At 43.3% G+C, this 19,221-nt stretch overlaps 1 protein-coding gene across 3 annotated transcripts in view; it reads left to right on the top strand.

The window, feature by feature from the left end:
• kars1 (lysyl-tRNA synthetase 1) overlaps positions 1-19,221 on the top strand; it is a 48,411-nt gene that overhangs the window by 22,851 nt on the left and 6,339 nt on the right. Inside the window, exons 4-15 of one of the 3 annotated variants that reach the window (XM_008288180.1) lie at positions 454-640; positions 1,926-2,116; positions 2,684-2,856; positions 4,535-4,669; positions 4,769-4,821; positions 5,764-5,896; positions 6,624-6,698; positions 6,895-6,998; positions 7,207-8,952; positions 17,763-17,843; positions 18,591-18,757; positions 19,025-19,169. In XM_008288180.1, the coding sequence (XP_008286402.1) occupies positions 454-640; positions 1,926-2,116; positions 2,684-2,856; positions 4,535-4,669; positions 4,769-4,821; positions 5,764-5,896; positions 6,624-6,698; positions 6,895-6,998; positions 7,207-8,952; positions 17,763-17,843; positions 18,591-18,757; positions 19,025-19,169 (3,190 nt within the window). Of the gene's footprint in view, positions 1-453; positions 641-1,925; positions 2,117-2,683; positions 2,857-4,534; positions 4,670-4,768; positions 4,822-5,763; positions 5,897-6,584; positions 6,699-6,894; positions 6,999-7,206; positions 8,953-17,762; positions 17,844-18,590; positions 18,758-19,024; positions 19,170-19,221 lie in introns of those variants that run through there. The other 2 variants (XM_008288181.1, XM_008288182.1) reach the window with 2 other exon arrangements.

Raw genomic sequence — 19,221 nt, forward strand, 5'->3', positions numbered from 1 at the left:
AGGATACCGAAGTACAAACAATGGTCAGCCACAGTGAATCACAGAGCCTCTCTCAAAGACCTAGGATAAGCAGAGCAGATTAAATAAACAGATAACTCTGAACGTTTTAAGAGCTGGGGATAGAATATGCTTGGTTGATGGAGGGCCTCTTAACTCTGCATTGCTTAGAGCACCATGGCAACTTCACAGCGTTTGCACTGTTGTGGCTGTGAGAGCGATTTACTGCAGCAAGCCCCAGCCAGATATCTATACACAGATATTTATTATTGAGAGGGCTCATGTCGTGACTTGCCTTCCACTGAGCCTAAAGATGGTGCAAGCAGTAGCAGGGTAGGGTAATATGTAGTCAAAGTGAGTTGAGACATACGTTTTAATCCATTTTAAAACAGCAGAAGTGTTCGGAAATGTCAGAGGTAATCGGCCGGCATCTTTGTCGAATCGTTCTTTCTGCAGCTCCGATGATCCTCAGACGACAAACCAGAAAGGAGGAACCCTCTCGATGCAATTCCCACAAAAGAGTGAAGGGAAGGAGCTGAAGATCCTCGTCCAGCCTGAGACTCAGCACCGAGCTCGCTATCTGACAGAAGGCAGCAGAGGATCCGTGAAGGACCGCACTCAGCAGGGCTTCCCTACCGTTAAGGTAAAACCCCTGATAGAGTTTCTGTAGTGAATGTTCCAGTCAGTGTTTTGACTTTTCTCCTATAGTTTGCCTCTGTTTAAGGTTAAGTTAATGATTGAGTTATTGCCAGAGGCTTTAAAATACATATCATGTGTCTAAGATTTGCTATTCTTGGAGTCATAAGAGCAGTGGGGGCAAAACAATGTCAATATTGAAGTGGAAGAGTAAAGGTCGTTGTGTGTCAAAGTGTTTGCATGCAGCGGCTTGTGTGCTTTGTTTGGATGTCCCAAACGGCGCCTGTTAAAACCGATTGCCTACCTATGCCAGGTGTAATCCTGTGTTTGTTTTTCTATCTGCTCCGCATTATGGTTTCATAATGCAGAGGGGGCGTGTCGCTGCAGAACTGTCGAGGCAGCAAAGTTTGAACTGGCTTTAAACGGTCCCTCGTCTCCGCCAAGATAAACGCACGTCTTCGTACCCGTTGGTATCGCTGGAGTCACCCTCTGTGGATGGTGAATATCCACAGCCAAATTAATCAACGTCAGGATACTACATCTGAGTTGTTGTTGTACAAAGAATGATTTACTTTAGAGCAGCACTGAAGATAAACTCGTGGACTGGTTGACGGCAGCTGGACCGTTAGATTTCTTTTAGATCTTGTGTTCAAGTCTACGTGGTGGTGGTGTGAGGTGAAAGGTCAGAGAGCAGTTTCCCTATCAGACCACCAGCTAACTCTTGCTTGAGCTTATGAGTGAAGGCCAAGGAAGATAACTGTATGTAGTAGCTGTATTTGGGGCAGAACCTGTAAAGCAATTGAGCAGAGAAATAGTCTCTCTTCGCCTAGTACCTTGGTTAGTTTGCCTGCCCCGGTGATGTGGACACGAGAACAAAGCAGTCTGAGTTCTGCCGGGTCACCCAGTTAACTGGCTCGCTCGTACTCAGGAAGAGCAGGTGAATCCAGATGTCGAAGGCGGGCATGGGAACAGCAGGAGATAACAAACAGGCTTTTAAAGGATGATTACACAAGAAGGCAAAATGAAAACTGGCTGGTAAAAATGCAGAGACTAATGAAAAAACATGAAGCTTCATAAAACGAGTGGAGAAAGGTGAACAGACTCAGCTGTGTCCCAGCTGTTGCGTGGTGTTACATGATGAGGAATAAGCTCATCGTTTCCGTAAGTTTCAAAAATTAGTGATTCATGAATTCCTTGGCTTGCTCTGTGTTTTCCTGAAACACGTTCTTACTCACACACAAATATTTACCGTCACCAGTATCTGATTCCTCGTCTTTTTTCCCTCTGTGCAGCTGGAGGGTGTGAACGAGCCGGTGGTTTTGCAGGTGTTCGTAGGAAACGACACCGGCCGCGTGAAGCCTCACGGGTTCTACCAGGCCTGCAGGGTGACCGGTCGCAACACCACGGCCTGCAAGGAGGTCGACATCGACGGCACAACTGTCATCGAGGTGTCCCTGGACCCAAGCAGCAAAATGACACTCGCGTACGTACTTTTCCCCCCCGAGACTGTAATTGGATTGTTTCATTGATTTTCATTTTAACATGTTAAACAAAGTCCCTTTATTTACTCTAATGTGCTAAATGGTTGTTCATGATGAAGCAGACTAATTGCTTAATAAAGTGATCGCATAAATGAAGAGTTCATTTGCAAAAACAGACAACTCCGTTTTCACAAACCTTCAGAAAACCAACTTTTCCATCGTCCGCCTGAGACAACATCAGTCAAACTTAGTTATCTCTGTTTTTGTCATTTCTACTGAATCCACTCAGTTTCAGTTTGATTGATATCATCTCAAGCAAACAACAAAAAAAAAACAAGTTTCCTGAAAATCTACACAAGTGGAGTTATCTGTTTTTGTAAACGACCTCTTCAGACACTTCATCGATCCCCTTGTGGGAAATCACTCATTTCAATGTCATGCTGACGTATTTGGTTTCGTAAAGAGCTGCTAGTTTAGTAAACACTGTGAAGTTTGTTGTTTAAACTGCAACTTGAAACAAGTCCAAGCTTGTCCAAGCTAACGTCGTCCCTCTGTGTTTTTTTATTCAGGGTGGACTGCGTTGGGATCTTGAAGCTCCGTAACGCTGATGTCGAGGCTCGGATCGGCGTGGCCGGTTCCAAGAAGAAGAGCACACGCGCTCGGCTGGTGTTTCGGGTCAACATCCCCCGTCCAGACGGATCAGCGCTCACACTACAGACTCCCTCGTTTCCAATCCTGTGCAGTAAGTCCGTCTCCTCGTGTGTTTCTCTGTGGAGCTGATGCATTTGTTGAACCTCTAAAAAAATGAGTAGATATTTGCACATTTGTAAACAGACTGTGGTGGTTACAGCAAACCAACTCTGCTAGAATTCAGCAGGTTAAATGAGGGAAAACTGACAGTTGACCTGCAACCTACTTAGTTAATAATTATCCTCATACTGTAAACTGAGCTATTTCTTGTTTTCTCTTTAACAAGAGAGGTCCGGTTTCTAAACTTGAAGAAGGCCTTGAGGTCTGGAGACTGTTGTCTTTTGATGTCAGCGTTCGGAGACAATGTGCAAAGATCCCCCCGTCAGATTCAGTTATTTAATAACGCGTACAGTACGAGGGTGTGGTTGGTTTCATAAACAGGAAAGACGCTTAGGGCCATAAGAAAATATCTGTGTAAGTGGATTTAGAAGAAGTGCTCGGAGAGGGAAAAGGAGAGGGAAAAGACGAAACAATAGAGGTGTGTGGACTTCTATTGTTTACACAGCGCCAGCGTGCAATCCAGGGAAATATCTTTCCACAAAATAAGAAAAAATAGTAATCCCGCTTGGCATCTGTGTGTGTGTGTGTGTGTGTGTGTGTGTGGTTCACAGTAATGAAAAAGGTTTGTGAAATGTGTTCGAGGGAAAGGGGGAGTGGTCTTCAGCATGTGCCAAGCCCTTTTACCGTTTTAATGGCCTGTGAGAAATGTACAACATATTGCAATAAAACAACCACATGAGCCATATTTCAAATTAAAGGGATCACCGAGTTTAAAAATGATTGATTTTAGCAATACAACAGGCAGAAGTGTCCGTGCACATTACAGGGTCCGAGAACATCTCTTTAGCTCGTTCAAAAGGTCTCATGGCTGCTAATGAAAGATAGATGAAGTCATGTGTTTATATGTAACACAACAATTAGATTCGACCCCGAAGCAGATCGCGTTCGGCAAAGTCACTGAAGTCGGAAGGTGTTTGTTGAAAAACAGATTCAAAGGTGCCGAACTTTTCCTCAGTAGTTATGGCTCATTATTTTTTTTGTTATTGAGAGAATAAGACAATATTAATTTGAAATAATAAAATTTAGATGAGGGCTGCAAGGTGGCTCGGTGGTTAGAAGATCGCCGGTTCGCGTCCCGGTGAGGACACCTGGGATCTTTCTGCGTGGAGTCTCCATGTTCTCCCCGTGCAGCGTGGGTTCTCTCCGGGTTCTCCGGCTTCCTCCCACAGTCCACAAACATGCTGAGGATTCTAAATTGTCCGTAGGTGTGAATGTGAGTGTGCTTGGTTGTCTGTCTCTAAGTGTAGCCCTGTGATAGACTGGTTACCTGTCCAGGTGAACCTGCCTTCACCCTGAGTCAGCTGGGATAGACTCCAGCCCCCCATGACCCTAGTGAGGATTAAGGTGTGGAGATGATGGATGGAAATTTAGATGAAGTCTGGTTCTGGTGAATAAGCAAATCCTTGTTTAGGAGAGCTAATCACATGTTTTTGGACGAGGTATCATCAAAGAGGACCTCACTTACTGTTTAAATGTAAAGAACTGTATCTTTGAAAGGCAGCGAGCACATATATGAAGATCAATTTAAACTGCTGTCGTAAACAATGAAGTCAACAAATGTCAAAATCTCATCCTAAAACATTCCATCACTGCGTCTCCTCTGTTTCCAGCCCAGCCTGCAGGGGTGCCCGAAATACTGAAGAAGTCGCTGCACAGTTGTTCAGTGAGGGGCGGAGAGGAGGTCTTCATCATCGGCAAGAACTTCCTCAAAGACACCAAAGTCGTCTTTCACGAGAATGTTTCTGGTAAGAAATCCACCCACGGGAATATGTTTGGGCATTTTGGGCTCATCTGTTTTTAATGAGGTGTGTTTCATCAGTAAACACGTCTTCTCTCTGGTCCAGATGAAAAATCGTGGAAAGCAGAGGCTGAAATCGACATGGAGCTCTTCCACCAGGTGAAACGTCTCCCTCTCTCTCTTTGTGTTATTTTTGCACCGCGGTGATTAATGGAAATGAGCTGAGTAGATAGACATGGCCGTTTCAGATTTGTATGGGGCTTTAGCTGTAATCATCTTAAATGGCTGCTGGTTCAAAGGTTTGAGTAGTCTCATTGTGTTCTGACCTAATTACGCTCAGTCTCAGAGGCCGTTCTGAGTGTGTCTCAACAGTCCAGTTTGAACCTTTGTCCTTGTGAATTAAATGGCCAGAAATAGACGAACTGATAAATCTGCAGCATCTCGTTGCATTTTGATTCGATTCTGGAGATTTCTTGTCACTGTTTCCGACTGAAACCGATGACGTGCGTCTTCAAGGCCTTACAAACATGTTGAATGAAGTAACTCAGCTCTCCCACCTCTCTTAAAATATATTTTCAGACAGTTTATTTGAAACCTGCATTGTTCAAACTGGCTAGTGGTCTTCTTATTATTGAGGCTGCACTGTATTTTTTAAAGGTTTACTGCCACCAGCTGTTCGTAGGCGGAACTGTGTGAAAATGAAGGACTGTTGCTTCAGACGTTTCGTAGATATGGCCCCGCTGTGAGATTGTCCTTATCACCGGGTCAGAACGCTAGGGAGATGTTACTGCCTTTATGACTTTTATTATTACTGATAAACATGAAATGACTCACCAGATAATCGCAGGACTCAAAGTTGTCGTCATAGTTTTTTGGACTATGAATGCATAACATTCTGCTTGTAAATCTAAGATGTTCATTCTATTGCAAAGTGCTGTTCAGTCCCATAAGTGCACATTCAAATTAGCTCCACGTGTAGCCACATGCTAATTTCTCATTACCTTAACCCGTTGACTTGACGATTTCCTCCAATTCACGTGTTTAAATAATATTGTTTTCGGTGTTGGCTGACTGTACTTTCTATCTATGATTCTTCCCAAGAATCACCTGATAGTGAAGGTTCCTCCTTACCAGAACCAAGCCGTCACGTCTTCGGTGTGCGTGGGAATCTACGTGGTGACCAACGCCGGGAGATCCCACGATGTCCAGCCGTTTACCTACACTCCAGATCCAGGTCTGTTTGAGTCCATTTTGCCTATTCACACAAGTTTCTCTTTATTTGTCTCTTTTTACAATCGACTGATAAGAAGATCATGAGGAAAGGTTGATCAGGGCAGCCTCCAGATTAGTAGGTCATTTTTTACAGAGGCCTTATTAGATTTATTCACTGGCAACACAACTGGGTCACCTGTTGGACTCATTCTAACAAATGTTCTTTGGCACTTTTAATATTTATTTTATAATTCATTGCTATTTTATTATTTATGTCACCTCTTAACTTTTTTTTTTCTTAGACTGTCTTAGACTGCTGCAAAGATGATACCAAACGAAATTTCGTTAAAGCTTCTTCTTCTTAGTTCAAAATTTACCTGCATTGTAGATAATTATAGTTTTTCAAAGATTTTTTTTTTTTACACAATATTTTTGCAGCATAGAAGCAGGAGTTGCATCTTGAGCTTTAACTCCTCATTAAATCAGTTGTCCCTGTTACTCAACACCACCACCTACAGATTAGTTAGTTCACAGCAGGGATTAGCGATCGTTAGCTTCCAGCCAGTTTCTTAACATGGCGATCTCCTTTCACAAGTTTCTTTTATTAGCTCTTTTGTCAATTTCAAGGTCCTTTTGGTGGTTTGGGTAAAACATTGAAAGACGTTTCCTTCGCACCACGTTTACACGCATTCTTTTCTATTCACATGAAGATTTGCATTCATTTTGTTGCTCTGTGGACAACCTTGCAGCGAAAAATGAAGTTCCTGTGAAGAAAGAGACGCCTTCTCCGGTGAAGACTTGCTCTTTTGATGAGCAAATTAAAGGTAACTTGTCTTTATTGTTAGTGTTTACTCCATGTATACTTTATTTCTGGGTATTTCAAACTGAAAAATGTTTGACTGAGTTTAGGAGTCGCACATAAGGCTCTGTTTGCATTAGAATAGACTCAAGTGCATTTATTATTTTACTGTCTGAAGAAGTGGAAAAACCATGATGTAATCCTTGCTTGTGCTCCTTCAGTTCTTGATGGTGCCTTGATGCCTTCAATGTTGCCTTTAGTGAAGAGAGAAGATGTCACTCCAATGGAGGTGACAAGCAACCTCCAATCTTCTGGAGTATTTAAGGTGAAGTATTGATCTATATAATTTAAATTTAAAGAGAGAGGGGTTTTTTGATATACAAAGGTATTCAGTAAAATTCAATCCATGTCATACTTCATAGAAGTTTTCTTTGTGGATGGAGGTTTAAAAAAGGAATTAGCACAATAATGCTGCATGTTTTAAAAGTTCATGAAGCACATCTTTTTTTTTCTGTTTGGTTTGTTTCCAGCAGACTGGTGACCTGTGTCCAGCGCAGCAGAACTCAGACTTGACGGCAGGACACCTAAATAAAAGCCGAGCATTCTCCAGCAACCTGTCTCAACCTGCAGGCGATCCTGATAAAGGCCAGAGTCCTGTTTTTACCAACACCGAGCCCTTAAGCACCATCCAGAAGCAGGACATCAGTACCGGCAGTTCGTTCTCTGTGCCTGCAGATCCTCTGCTTCAGCAAGGCTCACAGCAGTTTCTTCTGGAGCCCAGAGATGGCCTGAGGCAGGAGAGGCCAGGCGGCGCTCCCGGAGCTGTGGGCAGGCTGTGTGGGGAACCTGCATCCCAACAGCAGCAGCTGCCACTGTTCCCTCCAGACGAAGTCGCCCAGCTGGAGGAAGCTGTGAGACAACTTAAAGCCAAAGGGTTCTGTAGCTTACCGCTTCAGTCGGACAACTCTATAACCAAACAGCAGCAGCAGCATATCCAGCACCAGCAACAGATCCAGAAACAGCAAATCCAGCAGCAACAGCAGCAACAAATCCAGCAGCAACAGTTTCAGCAGCAGCAACAGCAGCAGGTTTTGGAGAATTTGCAGCAGCAGCTGTTTCAGTCCCAGATTCAGATGCAGTGCAGCATGTTTCAGGATGCTTCCCAGGGCAAGAACGCAGAACATCAGGGTTCATCACAAGGGGTGGTTCCAAACCAGGGCTCTCTGTACCAGCCCACCCAACAGCAGCAGCAGCAGCAGCAGCAACAACAACAACAGCAACAGCAGCAACAAGCAGCGCTTTTTCAGCAGGCAAATGACCTTCTGTCCATTCAGACCAACTTTCTCCAGCAGTCACCCTCTCACCCCTCGCCGCCCATGTTCCATAATCCCAGCTCGCTGGCGGAAACACAAGACCCCCAGGGGGCTCTCTTTCAGAAACCCTCCCAGGAGCAGGTCCAGGCAGCTCTCTTCCAAAACACCATGACAGTACTACAGTCTCCAGAGCAACAACCCTCAACCCCTGGACTGTTCCTCCCCCAGACCCCCCTGCCCTCCCAGCTTTCAACCAGTAGCTCTCAGCAACAACAACAACAACAACAGCAGCAACAGCAGCAGCAGCAGCAGCTGGCCTTCCTCGGCGCGCTGCAATCCTCCTCCCCTGAGCCACAATCAGTATTTCAGAACCAGACCCAGATCTCCCCCATCCAGCAGAGAAGCCCCCTGGAGCAGCAGCAGTCCTCCCAGCCCCAGCCCCACACACAGCCAGCCCAGCAGGCGTCCCTGTTTCAGACCATCTCCCCACATCCATCAGCAAACACACTCTCTCCAGGCCAACAGCAGCAGCAGCAGCAGCAGGCCGGCCTACTCTTTTGCGGCAATGCCATGTCCACACCAGACCAGGCCTCCAGCCTCCTGTTCAACAGCCAGGGCCAGATGCCTCCCCTGACCAGCAGCAGTTTAGTTCCCCAAGAGCCCCAAAACCCCTCTATGCTCTTTTCCCAAGCCAGCATGGTGACAGTGAACCAGCAGGACCGCTCTGAGCCCATGGCCTTAGGGAACCCTACTGACCCACGACAGCAGGTCATGTTTCAGGAGCAGCAGCCCATGCAGCTCGGCAGCAGCACCACCAACCGGCAGGAGCAGCCCGTGGGCCTATTTATGCCTCAGTCCAATATGGCCTCTCTGCAAGGGGGACTGGCTGCTCAGGAGCTCGCACAGTCAGCCATGTTTGCTTCTCAAAATGGCGTGGCAAACCTCCAGACAACCACCTCGTCCCCCGTTCAACAGCCGGGAACTCTGTTTCAGACCGCCGTGAGTGGGAGCATCAATCAGCCCAGCCAGCCTCAGCAGCCAGGCCTGTTCCTCTTCGGTATTCAGAACGGTAAGAAATGTATTACTCTGGTACGCACCTTTGAATTCACTGAGCTGACAAAACATGACAACAAGAAGCATCAATGAGTTCTAATCAGTATTTTTAAGTTAACAAGGGAAAGCGATGCATCCATAATTATCACCCAACCCTTCAGTCCCTGCTGACTGTGATAGTTCCTTGTTTTGGTTTTCTACAGTTTTACTATTTTGGTTCACCCTCTTTTCCTCCAGAAGCAGCCGGTTCCTAGTAAGGCACAGCTAGCAGGTAGCGGGTCAACAAAATGAAGCATTTAGCAGCTAAAGAGCTAAAGAGCTAGAGAGCTAGAGAGCCAGGCATTTCCCTCAAGAGTGAGTGGAGAGCAAGGGATGAAAATTCAAGTTTGTCAGGTGACCAAAATCGTGACTCCAATCTTTGTGTAAAGCGACGGCATCAACCTAAAAGCCGAGTTGTTTTCCAAAACTCATACTACCACACTGTACTACTTAGCACCTCAGAGAAAGAGTTAATACACCTCAATAGATGTCCTACTGCATTCACATTTTGCAGTATGCAAGCCAGCATGCTTCAGACTCACAATCCTCGAGAGACACATCTCATACGTCACAGCGTCTTGTGCAGGTTTGAACAAGCTTGGGCTGCAGGCAGAGCTCAGACAGATAACAGCTCACTTGACAAATTATGAAGCCACGCTGACAGATGGCATCAGGTGTAACCCTTTCCTATCTAAATCACACACTTTTTTCTGTTTCCTTTAAATGTCGCACCACAGGTCCGACATGTCAAAGTTAAAGGCACAAATGCGTCCTGCATGCATTTATACTGTGAAAGGGCAGTATGTAGTGAAAGTGAAAAGAAAACAGTTGGTGGGTGGTGGAGTGCTCACGGCTTGTTTCTGCTGCCCTCTGTTGGCCAAAATCAGTTACTTCAGCTTTATCAGGTCAATTTAAGATGAGCGATAAGAGCTTCAGCAAATAGGGAAGTAAATGGGGAATTTATTTTAAACCTGAACAGTCATGCTACTTTGCAACTTTCACTTTTGTTTTTATTCTAATGCTGTTGCTTTATTGAGATTTACTTACATTTTATCAATTTATTTCCTGTTATTTATCAATAAGCTGTTATTTGTATTAGCATCAGTACTTTTCTTTTTCTTTTCCAGTTAAATATAGATTTCTAAATGACTTTTGAAAGACTCCCCAGGTCTCAGGGAATTTTATATAATCATCCTTCAAAGGTGGTCGGTGGTTAGCACCGTTGCCTCACATCGAGAAGGTCGCCGGTTCACATCCCGGTGAGGACACCCGGGATCTTTCTGTGTGGAGTCTCCATGTTCTCCCCGTGCAGCGTGGGTTCTCTCCCACAGTCCAGAAACATGCTGAGGTTAATTGGTGATTGTAAATTGTCCGTAGGTGTGAATGTGAGTGTGCTTGGTTGTCTGTCTCTAAGTGTAGCCCTGTGATAGACTGGTTACCTGTCCAGGTGAACCTGCCTTCACCCTGAGTCAGCCTGGATAGACTCCAGCCCCCCTAGTGAGGATTAAGGTGTAGAGATGATGGATGGATGGATGGATGGATAGATGGATGCATGATGGGGACTTTATGGCCAGGCTTTAGGGTTTTTTTGTTTTTTTTCTTTCACCATCTCAAGCACATTTGAACTTTGCTTGAGGCTCAACATCTGCCTCAGTGATGATGAAAAAAGGAAGTTAGAAGATGAATCTATCTCCTGATTCTTGCTAACGTTGCCCGTCTCTGTTCCTCCCTCGCAGAATGTGGCCAGCTGATGAACACTCCTGGAAACACGCTGTCGGATCAGATTATAGCCATCAGCCAGTCCGGTCAGAACCAAAGAGAAAGCGACGCCCACATCCAGTCCCTGCTCAGCCAGTCTCTGTCCCAGTCCGGGTCCGTGCAGAGCAGCATGTCGGCCTCTCAGAACATGGAGAAGATCGACGACCTGCTGGTCAGCCTGCAGGAGTCGGGCAGCAACCTGACTCGCTCCTACTGACCTTATTACAGTTTGTGTTTTTAACTGTTGAAACCTGGAATAGTTGTAAAATGTAGACAAAAAATGGTCCAAATATTGTCTGTTAGAAACGACACGCAGGTAAACGTTTGTGAATTAGCCGCTTCTATCTGGTCATTTAATGTTTTTCTGCTGATAAACACGTGATTTGGTCTTTTTAAATTGCTGCTGGCCTTGTTGAGCCAGTCTCTTTATAAAAACGAAGCAGCAGTGACGTGAGATCCAGATCCAGATTCATTTGTTTTGGAAGCGACGTGCTTACTTAATGACTGACTGACTCCCCTGTTGGTAAACCTTAGGTGATAAAATAGAGACTCCAGGTGAGAATAAGAGGAATTTGGCCCTTTTATTCTTCAGCTTCCTGTCTGGAGAGAAAACGACTTCCCAGGCTCGAATTCATTCGCCTGTTGTTTTTATCTGTAAGCAAGTCGTCAGCGATGTTATCAGCGGCACCTTTCGGTTCTCGTGTTGTTTTCTAAAGTGTTCTCCAAAGTGTTTAGTGGTTTCCATGAATAGTGTTCCCTTTAATCCTTTATTTTGTGTATTTTGTTGCGTGGCGGGTGGCGCGTACGGCGTGGCAAGAAGGTTTTGGTGAAGTGTTGGTATGTATGGTAGGAGATCTGGAAGGTAGTTGACGTGGTTTAAAATCATTTACACGTGACTGAACGGGTTAGACGAGTTAGAGAGGAAGCAGAGAAGTGAGAGATGGAAGGATTGGAGGAATGAGTAGGACAGCGAGGGTCTATCGTGTATGTGGGTGCCATTATTTCAGTGTTGTAGCAGCTAGCGTTGGACCTGACAGTGTGAATAAGGTCGCTGTAGCTGTCTCTGATAGACCTCAAGGTGACTTTGGTGTCATTAATGATGTGATGTAGAAGCTCAGATGCTCAGTAAGCGTATTAGTTATGCACATAACTAAAGTGATGTTGTACATTTTTCCTAAAGCCTGGATAAATCAGTCTTGTCTAGGTCGCTTTATCACAATCATACCTTTAAATTCGTCAGTGCGGTGAAGATCCAGCTGTGAAACTAATTTTGCATCGTTCAGTACCTTCGCCATCTGGACCCCGGCGTGCAGACAACACTTTGTAATGTCGGAAAGCAAACGTGTGTTCAGGCTAACACACTTTACTGCATTACAAACTGAGTTCAAACGAATACTGACAGACTTCCTTATCGTCAGCACTTTAAGATGCTGTCCTTTGTGGCCGCTCTTCTCATGGAGGGTCCAGCACAGTCCCACAAGAGGCTTCGATTCGCCTCCCCCTCATCGTTTACAGTGAAGATACTGCAATGCCAGTCGTGTTACAACTGTTCATCCCCCCCCAAAAAACAAACCTAATGCGTTATTTATTCCTTCTTAGAAAACTGGACAAATGAGGAAGAATGTGGATCAAGACATTTTCATTCAATCGATGTAATTTCAGTCGACATATAAACTCTTATTTAAATACGTGCGTCTAGAGTAGAGAGAGTAGAATGTAATATATTATTGTTGTTGTTGTTTTTGTCATGAGGGTGAGATCATTATGTGTTTTTTTTAGTGTCATTTCGATGGCATCCTTCTGCGTCAGGCACGCACGAACTGGAATAGTATTCTTAAACCAGCTAGAGAAGAGCCTTTTCACCAGTTTTATAAATGTGACGGATCCAGTGAATGTCGAGGCGGAGCGACAGTTCAGCGGCTGTGGCTGCACATCTCATCCAGGTTATGGTATTAACAGGCAGGAACAGAGCCCATTTTACATGTTTTCTTCTTGTAAATGCAAACTGTACAATTTTTACAGACTTAATGTCCTCACCTGTAGATGGCCAGTGGCCTCAGGACCAAAGTTTGACTCGAATCTCGCTTTGCATGAATCCTGATGACAGGCCAGTTTTATGGCTCGTGAACTTTTCTTTTTCTTTTCAGTGACTTGCAGCTTTAGGATGAGTACAGACATTTTTTTTGTCTCCTGAATATGCAGGTTTCATTGTGAGGCATCCTGCTGCCACCTTGTTCTTTGTGTTTTGTGTTGTATTGGCAAAAAAAACTAAAAAAAAAACCAACAACATGTTTGTGTCTAGTTTCAGTGTAAGTGCACGAACAAGGGGCTGGTCTCTGATGAAACTAGCTCTGTTTTATGCCTCATCGTCGTGTCTTGTTCTCTGTGTACAGTTTGTTATGAGTACATTAACACCGTTACATTTTATACACTTCAGAATCAGAATTAGCTGTCGTTTTATGATGGAGATTATGTAAACTTGACTAATGTGATTTGTGGAACTACGGTGTGCTGGTCTGAGCAGTCTGAGTGGTTTTAAAGGGACCCTACTCCTGAAGGAAACCTGACTTTGGAGAAAAGAGCTATCTGAGATTGGCTTTCTTCAACTTGTGAAATAGAAGAACTAATATTTCCAGTGTTGAGTATTTATGATTTTATTTTTGCTTTTGTTTGTAGAAAGACTTTTACCTTTTTTTTTATTTAGTACCTGTGCCTCTGTTCAGAGAAGCATATCTAATTTATTTGTGTGTTGGTTGTTGTTGTTTTCCGTAATCATGGTTGTGTTTCTAACTGTACTGATGGCAGCAATGTGATTTGGCCCCGACACCTTCTCATACTTTAACTGGCACCTTGTGATGCCTTTGAATTAATAATGTGTCTCGTACACGATAAATAAAGTACCGATTCCTGTGCACAGTTACTCCGTTGACCTATTAGACGATGTAGATACACACCCTGATGTACAGATCATTTGTTCGTGACTTCTAATTGGACGACTGGCCCTGTACTTCTTTTTGACCAAATCGTTCACAGCAGGACCAACAGATTTCAGTATTTCGTACTGAATGTGACTCTCTGGTGTGGCTGCAGGAGTTTTGTTTTGCTCCAGGATGTTCTTTCATACACCGAGTGGGGAGGTGATTCCTTTTTTTGAAGTTACCTCATTTGTGTATTTACAGTGTCGCTGGAGACCAGAGATGTACGAGTGTGATTCAATACAGTTAGCTGTAAGGAAACGAGGGAGATTGTTGAGAGAGAAGTTCTCATTGTTCTCGAGACGACCACCAGCTCTTTGTCTGTTTGCAACATTAGAACAAGATGTGGTTTTAACATTACCAGCTCATTTATTATCTACAAAACTGAGTCACAGATGTTTGATTTTTCCCTAAAATGTCGCCTAAGACACTAATAGAGATTGTACATGTGCCTTGAGGAGACGTTGTAGTCGCAGCCAGATTAATGTTTTACCGTTGTTGCCTGTTTAACATCCCGCTGGCCCAGCCGGCGACGACTAGTCCTCATTAACTAGAATGTTTTAAGCCATAACACTTTAAGTGTGCTTTAAATGCTCGACAACAGTGACCAGATTCATGTGGTTGTGGTGGATTAATGTGTTGTGCAATTTCTGTCATGCATCTAACTTGTTTGTACTGAAGTATCCATTGCATTTATGTTATCCAACGTAGATGCAGACAAATTTTCTCTGAAACTGCTATGCAGCTAATATACCTTAAATGTAGATCTATTAGTTTTTGAATATATATTTTTCTATATAGCGTCTCCTGTTTTCAACACAGAGGAGAAACCAAAATAGATGTTCTTTCTATTATTTATGTTGCTTGTTGAAATTTTGTGACGCTTCGAGTGCCGCCTGAAACTGATTTTAACTCTTTTAGTCGGTTAAAATGCTTTTTTTTTTCTCCTCTCAACAACCATCTGAGACAAGGGTCACCGAATGTTTGTTCGCTTCTAACAAAGTGAATCGTTCCTCCGGCAAACAGCCGAAGAGGGAAAATTTGCCTTTTTGTTTCTAACCATGTGAACAACTGTCAAATAATCACCCTAAGGAAAAAAAAAAACAAAAACCTGTCTATATATTTGGCTTCTGTTGGGATATTTTTATTCTCTTGCAATTAAATTTCTGTAAACTTGCTGCTGTCTATAATAAACATATATACTTTAAATGTGAGTTGAGTTTTTATTTCATGATTCTGGTGTAAGACACAGCTTGACCTTGGGAGTGAATTACTTTCACTTGTAAACGTGCCAAGACCCTTCCACTACTGAAGCTACACGCCCATCACTAATTAGACTACCTCCAAGCTGATTTTGCTTTCACTTGCATTTTGAGAATTCATGTCTTATCGTCCACAAACACGCAAAAGATGCATTAGCAACATCATCGCAGCTTATCTGAGACTCCTAAAGCAAATCTGGGTCATCATTTGCTTTTAGACCAAAACAAAACAAACAAAAAACAGGTCAATGGGATAAAGGCCCTCGATATCTGCCTTCGTAAAGGTTTTTTTTAACATTTCAGAAGAGTTGTTTTCAAACATTTGATCCAGCCTTCAGCTTTTACACTGTAAAATTTTGCCAAAATGGGTTTATTGTATAAAATATAGCATAAAAGTAAAGATGCTTCACTGCTTGTGTTGGATTCAGGAGAACATGCAGGCTCGTTGTAGAAATATATGAGTGTGACTAAATCCACAGTCATCACTATCTGTGTGGAAAAGAGGGAGATAGTTGAGAAAAGTTTTCATTTTCCTCAAGAGGACCACAAGCTCTTTGTCTGTTCATTACATTAGAACAAGAAGTGGATTTCCTGTAACATTACCAGTTAATTTATTATCTACAGACTGAATCAGAGGTGTTCAGACCGGTAAACTTTGTACAAAATGTCACTTAAGTCACTAATAAAGATTGCTTGAGAGGTCGCTGAGTTTTTATTTCAAGACACAGCTTGGCCTTGGGAGTGAATTACTTTCATTTGTAAACGTGCCAAGACCCTTCCACTACTGAAGCTACACGCCCACGGCTAGTTAGGCTGCCTCCGAGCTGATTTTGCTTTCACTTGCATATTGACAATTCATGTCTTACCTTCCACAAACATGAAAAAGTTGGTTTAATTCAACAACATCATCACAGCTTAACTGAGACTCCTAAAGCAAATCTGGGTTATCATTTGCTTTTAGAGCAAAAAAAGAAAATAGAAAAGATAGAGGAAAATAGAGGAAAAACACCAGCACACAATGCACACATATAAACACATACTTTCTCCTTCTAGAAGAAGTGTAAGTGTTTATATTGCACAGTGTCCTTATTTACACTATTATTGCCCTGCCTTCACCCTGAGTCAGACTCCAGCCCTCCATGACCCTAGTGAGGATTAAGGTGTATAGATGATGGATGCATGGACATTATTATTGCACGGTGGGTGAACTGAACTACTGGGAGCAGCCTGGATTGAACAGTCTGACTGCAGCAGGAAGGAAGGACCTTCAGTATCTCTGCTTTAGACACCGCGGGTGAAGCAGTCTGTCGCTGAAGGAGCTGCCCAGTGATCTTACTGTTCGTCCTCCATGATGGACAAAAGCTTTGTTATCCTCCGTTCTCCCACCACCTCCACATGATCAAGGGGGCAGCTCAGGACAGAGCTGGCTTTCTTAATCAGTTTATTTAGTCTCTTCCTGTCTGCAGCCGTGATGCTGATGCAAAATGTCACTGAAGACACTAACAGAGATTGTACACATGCCTTGAGGATGTTGTAGTAGCAGCCAGATTAATGTTTTACCACCGTCGCCTGTTTAACATCCTGCTGGTCCAGCCGGCGATGATTGTTGAGAGACTGTTGAGTTTTTATTTCATGTTTATGATGTGAGACATAATTTGGCTTTGGCAGGTAAACAATATACGCATTGTTTCAGACATGTTCTGCTTTCACTTGTAATCAGACCACTTCCCTCAGCCCCGTGACTAGACACAATTTCTCCAAACTGATTTCACTTTCACTTACTTTTATTTTTTTATTTTTTTATTTTTACTTATCTTGATCTTATTTATTTTATCTTATCTGTCTTTGTACTTCCTTTTACATTAATGAATGGTGGAAGACTGAGCACTTTTTGTCTCTTGTCTTTTTTTAATGTGTATTTTGTTAAGGACTGCTAAAAACTATCATTTGTTTTTTCAGCAAAACAAATCTATCTAAGGCATGATAATTCACCAACACCAACTCAGCTTGTCTGCAGCTCTTAAAGCAAATCGTGTTTATCATCCATCATCAGCTTGTAGAACAAAAAATAGGTAAATGACATAAAGAACTTTGACATCTGCCTTTGTAGATATCAATAAATACATAATTGTATAATTATAAATAATATATAAAATCCAACAATACAAAATATAGTATATAATAATCATAGATCATTATAATATAATATAGTGTAAATAATAAATCCATATGATAGATAGTTCAGACTATATGATTATAATATACAACATAATATGCACATATTCATGTCATTTCTTGTGCTAAGCTAAATGAGTAGCACTGATGCAGCCTTCGGGTTTTACACTCTAAAATGTAGACAAATTTTAATAAGTTTTGTGCATATTGAGTGAGATACAGCATAAAAGTAAAGATACTTCACTGCTTATGTTAGACATGGGAAAGCAGACCAGCTCACTTTAACATTAAGCTGCAGTTTAGGGGTGTGGCTACAAAAGGAATCTTTTGCTGATTTTTATTTCGGTACATCTACCCATCTAACTCCCCCCCATTTGTAATTAGCATAGATCTGAAGATGATAAAGTCTCCGCTGACCAACCCCAGCGAAATATTCTTATCTTTAAATTCTGATTGGCTGATTTCCGACCGTCCCCAAACGCTCCGTGTAGTTCTCGCGGTTCGTCGCTGCGAGCCCGTCAGTTGGCCTTTCCGAGCGCAGCATCAAGAACATGGCCGACGTGACAGCGGCGGACGAGGAGAAACTCAGCAAAAAGTGAGCTTTTTCATTTCTTCCGCCGCATTTTTGAACGTTACCGGCCTGTCGTGCGCTGTTTCGTCCGCAAATGTGTTGCGCTTTCGGGAGTTGCGACTGTTTCGGTTAGGCTACGCATAGCATCAGGTCAGATGATGAAAGCGACGTGAAAGTCCCATATGGAGGCTGCTCGTAACGCCTACACCTCCCAGGATTCGGCGCGGGCGTCGTCGCCGGGAGTCGTAGTCCGAAACGTGAGCAGACACCGACAACGGTGGCGCGTTTTGACAATTGGTAAAACTACAATTCCCAGAATACCACTCGACGAAATGTCCTTCTTGCATTGGTCTTGTAACCGGGTGATTTCTTTTTTCTAGTGTCAAATATGTGTTTTAATATATGATATATGTAAGTGTGTCATTTTACAAATAGAGAATTTTGTAATTCTATATATTTTTAGTGTATAAAACTGGCAAAACACCCTCTAAATTATGATAATATGTTCGTCCTGACTTGTACTAGCTAGCTGCAATGCTTTGGTAATTGCCACATGTCTCTGCCGGTCTAGCCACGAATGTAAACCTAGTTTGACAATAAATTACCTGCTAGTTTACTGTTGCTTGTATTAGTTTTTTAACTCTTGTGCACCGTCAAAGGTTCTTGGTTAGTTGTAAGTGTTATATTAGAGTTTTCCCAGGCGGACAGAGACAGCCTTGGATGTATATGCTGCACACTGTCTTTGTGTATACTGTATGTCTATTTTCTCAGGTCTGTCTGCTGACTGTGGCAGTCAGTATGCTGTGTCTGGTCAGGGCAGCCAGGCAGCAGCTGTGCCAAGCCTTTGGGGTCGGGGGACAGTGGTTAAAATATACACCCCCATGTACAGCTGCAGCCCCAGCTCAAATTTACGGAATCCGTTGGAGAGGTGACAAAAGGTTGGTGGCTTTTCCATTCCCGTGAGAAAAACAACCAACCTTTTGTCATCATCAGATCAGATGTGGTCCTCCCTCCCCCTTTCTGCATGATTATTTGTTGTGCTTCCCTGTTGCTAATAGATTGTAGGGTGAGGTTGCATTCGAAGTCCTACATCAGTGTGTGATTGTGACATTTGCATCGTTGTTGCATCGTTGTTGCGTCATTGACAGAAAGCTTTAATGTCTAACCTATGATTAATCTTTGACTCCCGCGTTGTTTCTTATCAGTGAGCAGAAGAGACGAATGAAAGCGGAGAAAAAGGCGGCAGAAAAAGAAGCCAAACTCAAAGACCAGGTGGAGCAAAAGAAGGAATCCAATGACCAGGGAGCAGAAAATGCCTCTGCATTGGACGAGGAGACGCTTGACCCAAATGTGAGGTTTTTGTATTATACCCCATTCCTTTACTTGTTAACCTCTCTCTGCT

This window comes from Stegastes partitus, unplaced genomic scaffold (assembly GCF_000690725.1).
Source record: "Stegastes partitus isolate 25-593 unplaced genomic scaffold, Stegastes_partitus-1.0.2 Scaffold545, whole genome shotgun sequence".
NCBI lineage: Eukaryota > Metazoa > Chordata > Actinopteri > Pomacentridae > Stegastes > Stegastes partitus.